Genomic DNA, 10824 nt, shown 5'->3' on the forward strand with positions numbered 1-10824 from the left:
TTTTATCGGCGCGGCAAATAATGCAATAAAATGGGATGTTTTAATTGGTTAATTCGTGACGCGACGAATGACGCGCGCGTGACGCGCTCAGTGAGAATTTGCCATAAAGAAATGTACCAATCCAATTTTTTATGCGCTATGCAAATTTATGTAAATATACCCTTATTTTTCTTCAATTGTAACCAGGGCAGTGTTCACGGCAGTGATACTGTTGTGTTTCGTGTGGCTAGGTGGCGCAGAATCGCCTCTGATCATCCCCCTTCCCCCCCTCTACTTTTAGAAGAGAAAGTTTGCATTCCTCTTCCAATTCTGTCAAATAAGGGGTTATCTTATTTCGTGTAACTAAATTTTCTTCATTTTACTCAAGATAGGCATCCTATGGAATCTTTATACATTCCATTGATGTGTAAATAAATTCCGATATCATGACAACCAGGACAGTTTTATATTTAGGTGATACTGCAAACAGATGGTGCGAGAATTTTTATATAAAATTGCAACATTCTTTCTTCCCTTTTTTTATCAATTTTTTATGATTTTTTTTCATTTTTGAAGATTAATCTATGTTTTCTATTACAATATTATAATATAGTTCTTTTATAAAATTGATTTAATGACAAACATTTTCTACATTTGTTGCTGTAAAATTATACTACAAACTTTATTGTTTTTTAATAGAAGATTATATTATAATTTCTTATATGAATTTACCATTATAATTTATATATAATTTAGGTAATAGTAAGCTTTAATTACGCAAGATAATTTTATGTATCCATAATTTAAGAGAAATTTAAAACGATATAAGTTACTTAAATTTTCTTTTTAAACTTATAATAAATTACAGCCAATATGCACAGAATGCATTAATAATTAAACTGAATTCAATGTTTACTAATGTTGATTTTTCTTTTTCTATTAATCAACACTATCAACATTAGGCTATTCCTTGTTTTATGCTCTGCAGTCTATCTCCTAAAATATAGATGTGTAATTAAGAATTATTTTATATAATTATGTCATAATTTTTTATATTTACTAAAAAAATATATGCTATATAAAATCAAATATATTTATCGAATTTTAGTTTCTTTACGACTGTACAATACTGTCGACCAAAATTCCAAACAGTACAATACAGACAAATAAGAAGTTTAAGAAAGTCGCAAATTTCTTTGAAACAAGAGTCTCCTTTTTTCAATGTTTCTGTCGAAGCTGGAACTCCACAGCCTGCAAGATTGTGGAAGCATCTTGGTTTTACTATAATGGTAAATAAAAAATAACATGGTTTGCAAAGCTACTTATTAATTTTTCTTATGTAACAAAGTAATAGATTTTCTATATAATTCTAATTTTAAAACGAATAAGTTCTGTATAATGAGTAACTTATAAGTCTGTAAATTTTTTTTAATTTTAATAAAATATTTTATTAAATATATAAGAAGAAATAAGTTAAAACATTAACAGAAATATTGCCTATAATATTAAAAATAAACTGCACATTAAATATGATATTAATGTCAAATAGATGATGCATATATTTCTTTTTATAATTCTTTTGAATAAATGATTTGTAATGATTTTATGCTTTTACTTTATTAGTTTAGCGGAGCCACCATGGTGGGTGCTGCAATTTTGGAGTATGAACGTATCAGAAGCCAAGCATATAAAATGATTCACCGTTATAAGCAATTTCGGATTAATGTGCGTATTAATTAAAGAAACATTTAATCAATAATTTTATATGTTTTAATATTCAATAATGTGTATCAATTAGCATACAGGATGGAGAGGTGAAATGGAGGCATGGTGGAGAAACTTGAAAGAAGGAGAAAAGATGTTCATGCCCATGTGCTTTTTAAATGTAATTGTATTCTTAGCTTGGCGGGTACCGGCATTGCAGAAATCGATGGTGCGCTATTTTTGCGCCAATCCTGTATCTAGTAAGTGATATTGTCATTTTAAGCAATTGACGCAGAAACTTGCTATAATTTCCTTTTATTATTATGAATATTAATTGAAGCAATTTTTTATACAAGATGTGTCATATTGGTCTATGGTACTTTCTACCTTCTCACATTACTCCATATTCCATCTGGCTGCAAACATGTATGTGTTACATAGCTTCAGTGCAATAGCTGTGTCATCATTGGGGAGAGAACAATTTTTGGCTCTATATTTATCAAGCGGAGTGATATCCAGTTTTGCTAGTCATGTATATAAAACTATGTTTAATGCGCCAGGTCTTTCTTTAGGAGCGGTAAGTAGGTTTAATTAAAAAAAAAAAAAAAAAAAAAAAAGAAGTTGAAGTGTGGCAAACTTTATCAGATATATCAAAATATCGTAATTGTCTTTAATTGTCTCTAAAATTATAAATTCCACACTTTAGAATATTTTCTGTTGTTGCATCTTCTCAACCATATAAAAAAAGATTCTCGGTTTTTAATGGTGTTATTTTTTAATTTTTAGTCAGGAGCAATCATGGGTGTGCTTGGATTTGTCTGTACACAATATCCCGATATACAACTTAATATCATTTTTCTTCCTATGCTCACTTTTACAGCGGGTATGGTATGTATTAAAGTTTCAATTTTTGATAATGAACACCATAAATAAATTTCGCTGTAGATAACAATTCTTTTTGAGAATCTCAAGTTACTAACTCCACTAGTTGCAAATCACAGCACAGCGAACAATTTAGTAAAAATGCTAAATACATTGCCGTACTGTACCGTTTTGTAGAAATACCGTTTGTAGAAAATCTTTTTAAAGAAAATGGACCTTACTTATGAATCAAGCCAATATATAATGTAATATTATCTCTATTATATATTATACTTTTTCGCTATTATTTGGATTCAATTTTACCACACTTCATATATATTTTCATAATATAACTTGTCATAATGTTTTTATCTTAGGCAATTAAAGGAATAATGGCCCTAGATGTAACCGGTTGCTGTTTAGGATGGAAATATTTTGATCATGCTGCACATTTAGGTGGTGCATTATTTGGCATGTAAGTTATATCATATTATATTGTAGTATGATTCAAAATATATGTAATTATGCAACTATATATCAATTTGATAAGTTTGAAAATGTAAAAATGTAAAATGTAGTGTTTAAAATTGTAGAGTATTAGTCAAATGCTTCTAATTTTAACTCATTGACACTAATCTTTTATTCTAAATTTTTTCTTTGGACTCTATTCTAATTTTAATGGTACATGCGCAGAATGAAAGTGTTTTGATCTTCCACAACTTGTTTACTGTTGTGGTGGACAAGTAAATGTAAAATAGTGTAAGAACAATGCAAGAAGAGAAAATTTACAAAATATTAACTTCATGAAAAAATTAGAAATAGAAAAATTTAACTATATTTTTAAAAGTTTAGGAAAATGCTAGATAATTTTCTTAATAAAATATATAATTATTTTGTTTTTACCAAATGATACAATGATAAAATAAATCACGCTATTTTTTTTTTCAACTATAGATTTTGGCAAGTTTGGGGCAATGCTAATATTTGGCAAAAACGTGAACCACTTTTGACCCTTTGGCATGGCTTCCGAGAACCTCGGAGATCACAATGATAATCTAGATATAAATTCTTATCTATTATATTGTTTATGATAGTCTATTATGTGCAAATTATAGTTTCTATCGTCAATAACAATTTTATTAAATGTGAAAATTTCAATATATATAACATATTTGTATTATTTATGCTCTTCATTTTTATACATGAATATATTTTTATTATCCCTTGGAAAAAATAATCTATAATGTGAAAATTACATTATATATTAATAATTATTCATGCCATTCTTTATTGATTGAAAAATGTGAGTTCTGGTTTTCCTTTATTTTAATATCATCTTTATAAAAAGTACAAGATAAATCTTGTAAAAAATATAATGTAAAATTGCTATATAAAAATCCCCATTTTTAACAGTAAAGCAATGATTCTCTGAACAGACTTAATCTTTAAGATATTTTATATGGTGCTCGAAATGATCCTCGATAAATGTAGCTATAAAATAATAGCTGTGATCATAGTTGTCATGGAATCTGAGAACGAGCGATATGCCGTTATCCTTTGCAGCCTTTAATAGATTCTCTGGTAATAGTTGACCTTGTTTCAGGAACTGATCGTCCTTACCCTGAAAACATCCAATCTTTTTATTATAGAGTCATAAATTGTTCTACATCTATATAAGTAGAATTTCAAAATATCTTGAATATAAAAACACAATATTGAAAAATTTCTAAAGATTATTGTACAAATCTAACAATATTAACGATCAATAAAATACAGACTAACAATGTACATAAAAAAGGGAGAAAAAATTATATCTTTAATAACAATAACCTTTTTATTATTAAGATACTACGACATTTATATTATTAGATATGTTATAATAAAAAACAAATCAAAACCTGATCAATTAAAATATCCAAAAGTGGGCCATTATAATTTTTCATAAGTTCTGTAGCATCCCATTCCTTCCATGCATCGTTAGCCTCTGATTCTCCTAAATATCCTGAGAAAGCTTTCTTTCCCCACGGGCATTGAATCGGATTACTTATTGGTGCAAATGCTGAAACTGTTTTAAACTGTCCAGGATTTTTAAGGGCACATATTAAAGCGCCATGCCCTCCCATGCTAAATCAGAAAAAAATATTATTTTAAAACTATTTTAAAAATATTCTTGCAAAAGATCACTATTTTTATACCTATGGCCCATTATAGACTGCTTATTTGGTAAAGTTGGAAATTCTTTATTGATCAAAGCTGGCAATTCTTTGGTAATGTAGCTGTACATTCTATAATTTTTTTTCCATGGTTCACATGTTGCATCCACATAGAATCCTGCGCCACTGCCAAAATCATAACTGTCATTCTCCCCGGGAATATTCAATCCTCTTGGGCTTGTATCAGGAATAACAAGAATTACACCATGCTCAGCAGCATATTTCTGAGCACCAGCTTTTTCGCTGAAATTAGCTTCGGTACAGGTGAGGCCAGATAACCAATAGATAACTGGTACAGAACTTTTCTCAGCTTGTGGTGGCAAATAAACAGCAAATTTCATTGTGCATCCCAATTCTGTACTATTAAATAATTACATTTATCTTTTCTAATATGTATAAAAATATGTATAAAAATTCAAGATATAGAAATTAAATTTTGTGTTTGGTTGAGATTGCTAATATATAAAAAGCATGTATTGTATAAACTATTTACCTGTTGTGTGAATATACTTTTTGCCATCCTCCGAAAATTTTGTGCTTCTGAACTTGTGTTAATTCAGACATCTTGATTAAAATTATAATTTAATGAGCAATCTTGAATATTGTATCTAATTACACAAATATTTTATTTCACATCAAAATTTGGACAAATATTCCAATGATTAGGTTAGATTGGGTTAGATTAAATCATAGATATGGATTAAATACGTCGCAATTAAACACATTAGATGTACCAGGATGCACTAAACTCCTCATAACTTCTATAGGTTTATTCGTTTTACTTATTCTGTGCACTTGATAGTGCTAAAGTGTAAAAAGTGCACACTGACTCGTTCATATATGTATTGAATATGATCTCAGAGGGTGACTGTTTCCAACGTCCAAAATTTGGGGAGTTACTTGGTATAATAATTATATTTTATTATGTGTATTTTTTGTTATAGAGATATAATAGGAAACCAAAGTCTTTTAATCTATTATATCTCTTGTGTGTGCGAAAAATTATACACATTGATTCTTATCACGATTTCTTTTGTGATCGTTGCTTTTCATGTACGGAAATTGATTTTTTTGACAAAACACTTTTTTTAACATGTTGATCATACTTTCTATTCGTGAACGTCTTACTTTCTGCTGAAATCAGATACAGTATACAAATTAGTGTTTTTGTTAAGTAATTAAAAAAATATTAGTTATTTAAAATTTGCTAAATATTTTTTTCAAGTTTTCCAACAATATATAAAAATAAAAAATGTAATACAAAGACTTCTAAATAATATCTCCATTAATAACAATGCAACAAAAAACGCGATAAAAAATTAGAAGCGCGGATGTCGGAGAACAAAAGATATCAATACATAAAAATTACAAATATGTTTCGATACATATCTCAATTATTCTTAATCTCAATATACGTACGTTTTTCAAATTGTGGTTCTATTTTTACTACACTGCCGATACTCTCCCTTGATGATGTAAAGATACTCATGCGACTTGTGCTCTTCAAAGGCTGATTTATCGAGCTCGTGGAACTCTCGCATGGACTGATGAGCGATCTAGTCGATGGAAGGAAGCACGGTAACGCGATGTTCTTGGCCATAAGTAATTTCTTTACATACGCTTCAGCTTCTACATAACGAATTGTGAATTCCGCAATGTCTTGAAGAACCAGCGCGTTCCGTTCTTGAAGCTCTCGCAATTCCACCTCTTTCTGAAAAATATTTCAAGATAAAATTAATAAAAAGTATAATTTAACAGGAAACTTTTATTGATTGCTTTCTAGTAAAAAATGCAAGTCGACATAAGTCGATTTCTAAAGTGGTTTTTACAGTCTAATTTTATGTTAAAGTCATCTTTAGTTCGTGTCATATAAATTTATGTAATTGCCAAATAAGAAAATCTTTGTCTTAATTGGCAATCATGAAAACCGCTCCATATGCAAACTCGTCTTCCTTGCTAGAAAGCTACTTATTTTACCTGTTGTAAAAGTATGACGTTATCTCTCTTAGAAATGTACAAATTTTGTATATCCTTGTGTGCCTTCCAAAGATTCTTGTCAGCTCTGGATATTTTCTCTCCCTGTTCCGTTGTCTGTTTTTCAATACCCGATAAATAACATTGTTTATTTTCTTTCTCTTCTTTTGCTCTTTCAACATCATCAAGCAGTTTAGTATAATCATTCTGTGTTCTCTGTCCGATAAGATTCAAAATTGATTTATGTTATTCCAATTAGGTAAACTTACTAGTTATATTAATTTATTATAAGTAATGTATATTATTCAAAAAAAAAAAAAAAAAAAAAATAGGAAAATATTTTCTGTTTTAAATCACATGCCGCTATTCATCTCATTCCGTTACCATCAATCCGATACTATCCGATACAAAATTTATAAATTATAAATCAAGTTAGTTGAATAAATAATTCCTAAAGATATCTATTAGCGAAATTCGAATAAACTTGTGGTTTAATTCGATAGAAAAGCTTTTACACGCAAAATACCTGCAATTCGTCAAACAGTTGTTGCAAGTGTGCCTGCTTTTGGCGCAATCTTTGCTGCGCATCATGCATCTGCTCGTCAAGTCTCTTCTGCTCCGTCCACTCCGGTTCATCTTGATTTACCGCGCTTAGACTGTCCCTGTACTTGTCGTTACACGTGTTCACTACGCGTAGCGTATTTTCCATACTACGTATCTCTTGTTCGGTTCGTCCGATGGCTTCGTCCAGTTTGTCACCTCGCTCTCGCAGCAAATATCGCTCCTGAGCACTCTGTATTTTCAAGTATGCAGTAGTCATCGGCGACCCGTCTGGAATAACGGTCAATGTCGCGACGGCGTTGTCATGTCGCGTTTGCAATTGCTGTATCCTGTTTCCTCTTTCGGCAATGGCAGTGCGTAGCTCTGAACATTCATTGCTGACGATTCTCTTCTGCACGGCAAGTGCCTCCTTTTGCGCTATGATTTCTACGGTGCGCTCCTTAAGTGCCTACAAGGAAAGATAGATAATTAATTTTGTAATATATGTGACTCTTTTTGGAGTAAGTTTATGACGAAACCAACGATAAAAATGACTTACCGCTTCGAGATAAAGGCGATATTTTTCCAAATCGTAGACCTTGTCACTCACATTTGATGTCATTTGCTTGAGCTGTGATACTCGAAGACGCATTATATTTTCTTCCATTTGTCTCTCCTCGTTGCGGGATTGCGCGATCTTCAGTTGCTTCTCGCCTCCATCTAACAGCAACAACAAATCCTGCTTTTTGCTGCGTAATCGTTCAAGTTCGTAGTTTTCGTTTGACAAACAGCTAGATATCTTTTTTATATCATGCTGAAAAATAAAAAAAAGCTTTTTTTACTTCAAATTTTATTTAAGTGAATTTTCTTTAATTAGGCTTCGATCTATTATAGTTTCTGTTATTGATTTCGATTTTAAGCACGAAAGACTTTACTTCCAAATTGGCGATCTGGCTTTGCAGCAGCTTAGATGTAGTTATTTTGTTGTTTAGTATAGCTTGCAATTCTTCGATTCTCTTCTGCTTTTTTTCGGTTTCACTCTTGTCGCTCTCGCGTCCTCTGATTCGCTCGAGTTTCATCTCGCACTTATGCAGATTGAACTCCACTTGATAAAGAGCCTCCTTCTTCTCCTCCAAGAGTTTCTTCGTCTTCGTTAGCAATGCGGCAAGTAGATCGAACTTGTTGTTTTCATCCTGCGTTTGCATCTGAAGAATTCTCCTCTCGCTCTCCAATTCTACAATTCTTTGCGTAACACGTAAAATAACGGATTGTAAGCGATTCAATTCCTTGGTGGTCAAAGATTTCCGTTTCTCGTCATGCTGAAAGTAATGAGGCATAATGATATATTACTGTTTTCCTAAAACTATTTTCACTTTATAATCAATCCTTTTTTTCAATTATTAATCATTTAGAATTATAATTTTCAAATACTATTATGTCAAATAACTTCTTTTTATTACAATAACAAACCTCAATCATCTTTTCTAAGCGCTTTGTTTTCTCTTCAACGTTTAATTTTCGACTCTCAATCTCTCCTAAAGTCGACGTTAAATCATCAATCTGCTTCTGACAATTTTCCATTTTTATACATTTGTTTTCAATCTCAATCTTCTTATGCTTCACATTTGTTCGAACTTGTTGTATGCAACGTGCCAAATCTCCCACTAATTTTTTCTGAGTATGAACCTGTCTTGACGATTAACAATGAGTGAACAATGTATCGTTCTATAAAGTTGTCAAAGTAAAAATAATCGCAAACAGTTACATTTAAATTAACACGTAATAATTTAATGAAACTAGAAAACTGTAGTTTTATAAAAAACCTAATATAAATTTTTTGTTGCTTTACCTCAATAGAGTAAGCACCAATGGTCTCTATCATTTTATACTGTTTCTCTCGGATCACAAGGAGTTCTTTTTCTGATTGTTTAATCGACTTTTCCAATTGTTTGTTATTCATAACTTGGTCTTTAAAAAATTGTTCCGCTTCTTGAAGGTCGTTTTTTTTCTCCCTGTCAATCTCCCGCAATGTTTCAATTTCCTATAATAATTTTCATTTATTTTTATACTTGATGCAGGAATAAAAAAAGAAAGAATAATCATACTTTTAAACAGCTTTGTATGTCATTATCCCTTTGCTGTAAAACATTGACGCTTTGTGTCCACTGATTTATCATCTGTCTACGTTCTTGTAACGTTTCCATGTATAATTTTGCAGTACGATTCAGGACAATCTCCATCTCTTGTGTCTCGTTGACAATTTTGACAATAGCTTGACGATAAATCTCAAGTTCCATGCTAAACTTTTGTCGTTTCTGCTCCAATTCCTAAAGATTAAATTATCAAGTTACCATTAAATCAAATTATATTATTACGTTCCCATCATATATTGTGTAACAAGAGATAGAATCAATTTAAATTCGTATTTTTTATTTCTATATGTAACTCGTTCTTTCTTTTGTTATGTCTGTTCCTTAGCTTAAGAGCCATAAGCACCTTATACTTCTGTGTGTCCTGCTTCATGTAACTCTCTATTAGCTGATTATCTTCTTCCTTTCGTGCAAGCATCTCTTCCCACTTGCGTAAACTATCCTCGTCGAATTGAAGCATTTGTTTTGCTTCTATCAGCTTTTTCGTCATCTTCAATAGCACCCTTTCTACATTTGACACTCTGAGGTTTACGTCCGTCCATTCCTTATCGAATTCGCGCGCTTCTTGGCGCAACGATGAATCTGCATTGCCGCTCAGCCGATACAAGTGATCCTCCATCTCCAGCTGAGCCGAGTGCTCAGCGAGTAGCTTCTGATTGAAATCGTGTCGCATAGCGATGTCGCCGGCATGTTTCTTAATCATTTTCTGCCGTTCCTCGAGATTTTCCAACTTTGCGCTTAGGGAAACTTTGCGTTTGGTTTTCCTGGCAACCTGCTCACACAATGCAAACATTTAAAATATTTTATAATGCAATTGATGACATTTTTAATAAATCCTTTTTTTCTCGAATTAAATTATTTTCTATGTTTTATTTATAAAATTTAATATGTAATAACAAATTATATTTTGTATAAATAATAGCAGATAATTGATAATGTGATAATTATTCTTTGACACACAAATAATAAATACAAATATTATTACTCAATTAAAATGGTATATGTTCAAAAAATAAAAAAGTATTTTTCACTTCTAAACTAACAAAAAACCGCTTGGATAAGGATTTATAAAAAATTATAAAATCTCGTGATGTATTTTATCACATCTTTACTTCTTCCTCTAGATGTTTGTTTTCTTCATTAGCTACAGGAATTCGAAAACCATTCTGCCATCCTAGCTGGCTCAGAATCACTTCTATGTTAGCCATCGCCATATATTAAAATATATATAATTATATGTCATTAACTATTCGTAACAATTTCTAACACTGCAGCACACTGCAGTGCTGGTCATGTTCTGCTGATGAGATTCAATGTTTGCATCTGATCACCATAGTAACCGAGAACTATGCCAAAATAACAATGATATAAGTAGAATCTAATTTACTTATAGAATCTAGCAA

General features: G+C 31.0%; 3 protein-coding genes across 5 annotated transcripts; 1 reads left to right on the forward strand and 2 right to left on the reverse strand.

Moving 5' to 3' along the window:
* The first annotated feature begins 123 nt into the window (after positions 1–123).
* On the forward strand, positions 124–3724 carry rho-7 (rhomboid family intramembrane serine protease rho-7). 2 transcript variants are annotated; one of them, XM_067348801.1, is made up of 8 exons: positions 124–338; positions 1088–1268; positions 1603–1704; positions 1778–1943; positions 2040–2260; positions 2470–2571; positions 2922–3019; positions 3499–3724. In XM_067348801.1, exons 1-8 carry the CDS (start codon positions 139–141, stop codon positions 3593–3595), a joined length of 1167 nt encoding a protein of 388 aa, XP_067204902.1. In that variant the 5' UTR covers positions 124–138; the 3' UTR covers positions 3596–3724. The 2 variants fall into 2 exon arrangements, with proteins under 2 accessions (XP_067204902.1, XP_012224923.1); XM_012369500.2 differs by having other exon boundaries at positions 226–472.
* A 124-nt stretch (positions 3725–3848) lies between these two features.
* Positions 3849–5508, reverse strand: LOC136997718 (S-formylglutathione hydrolase). The gene is made up of 4 exons (XM_067348804.1): positions 5251–5508; positions 4740–5117; positions 4443–4668; positions 3849–4165 (listed from the first exon to the last, which is right to left on the reverse strand). Exons 1-4 carry the CDS (start codon positions 5319–5321, stop codon positions 3983–3985), a joined length of 858 nt encoding a protein of 285 aa, XP_067204905.1. The 5' UTR covers positions 5322–5508; the 3' UTR covers positions 3849–3982.
* A 4-nt stretch (positions 5509–5512) lies between these two features.
* Positions 5513–10790, reverse strand: LOC105673672 (coiled-coil domain-containing protein 39-like). 2 transcript variants are annotated; one of them, XM_067348790.1, is made up of 11 exons: positions 10534–10790; positions 9768–10193; positions 9377–9598; positions 9121–9312; positions 8742–8957; positions 8207–8590; positions 7831–8085; positions 7258–7740; positions 6735–6947; positions 6177–6468; positions 5513–5888 (listed from the first exon to the last, which is right to left on the reverse strand). In XM_067348790.1, the coding sequence occupies exons 1-11, from the start codon at positions 10633–10635 to the stop codon at positions 5779–5781; spliced, it is 2895 nt and encodes a 964-aa protein (XP_067204891.1). In that variant the 5' UTR covers positions 10636–10790; the 3' UTR covers positions 5513–5778. The 2 variants fall into 2 exon arrangements, with proteins under 2 accessions (XP_067204891.1, XP_067204890.1); XM_067348789.1 differs by having other exon boundaries at positions 5513–5891.
* Between the last annotated feature and the right edge of the window lie 34 nt (positions 10791–10824).

This window comes from Linepithema humile, chromosome 2 (assembly GCF_040581485.1).
Source record: "Linepithema humile isolate Giens D197 chromosome 2, Lhum_UNIL_v1.0, whole genome shotgun sequence".
NCBI classification, from domain to species: domain Eukaryota; kingdom Metazoa; phylum Arthropoda; class Insecta; order Hymenoptera; family Formicidae; genus Linepithema; species Linepithema humile.

Bases quoted from the DNA above. Each gene is read 5' to 3' on its own strand.
- LOC105673672 (XM_067348789.1), bottom strand. From the start codon at position 10,635: ATGGCGATGGCTAACATAGAAGTGATTCTGAGCCAGCTAGGATGGCAG. The intron at 9,599-9,767 runs GTGCTTATGGCT...TTTAATCTTTAG, and splicing joins AGGACACACAGAAGTATAAG to GAATTGGAGCAGAAACGACA. The intron at 9,313-9,376 runs GTATGATTATTC...AAATTATTATAG, and splicing joins ACATACAAAGCTGTTTAAAA to GAAATTGAAACATTGCGGGA.
- LOC136997718 (XM_067348804.1), bottom strand. From the start codon at position 5,321: ATGTCTGAATTAACACAAGTTCAGAAGCACAAAATTTTCGGAGGATGG. The intron at 5,118-5,250 runs GTAAATAGTTTA...ATTATTTAATAG, and splicing joins AAAGTATATTCACACAACAG to TACAGAATTGGGATGCACAA. The intron at 4,166-4,442 runs GTTTTGATTTGT...GGATGTTTTCAG, and splicing joins TGGATATTTTAATTGATCAG to GGTAAGGACGATCAGTTCCT.
- rho-7 (XM_067348801.1), top strand. From the start codon at position 139: ATGCAAATTTATGTAAATATACCCTTATTTTTCTTCAATTGTAACCAG. The intron at 1,705-1,777 runs GTGCGTATTAAT...TGTATCAATTAG, and splicing joins ATAAGCAATTTCGGATTAAT to CATACAGGATGGAGAGGTGA. The intron at 2,572-2,921 runs GTATGTATTAAA...TTTTTATCTTAG, and splicing joins TCACTTTTACAGCGGGTATG to GCAATTAAAGGAATAATGGC.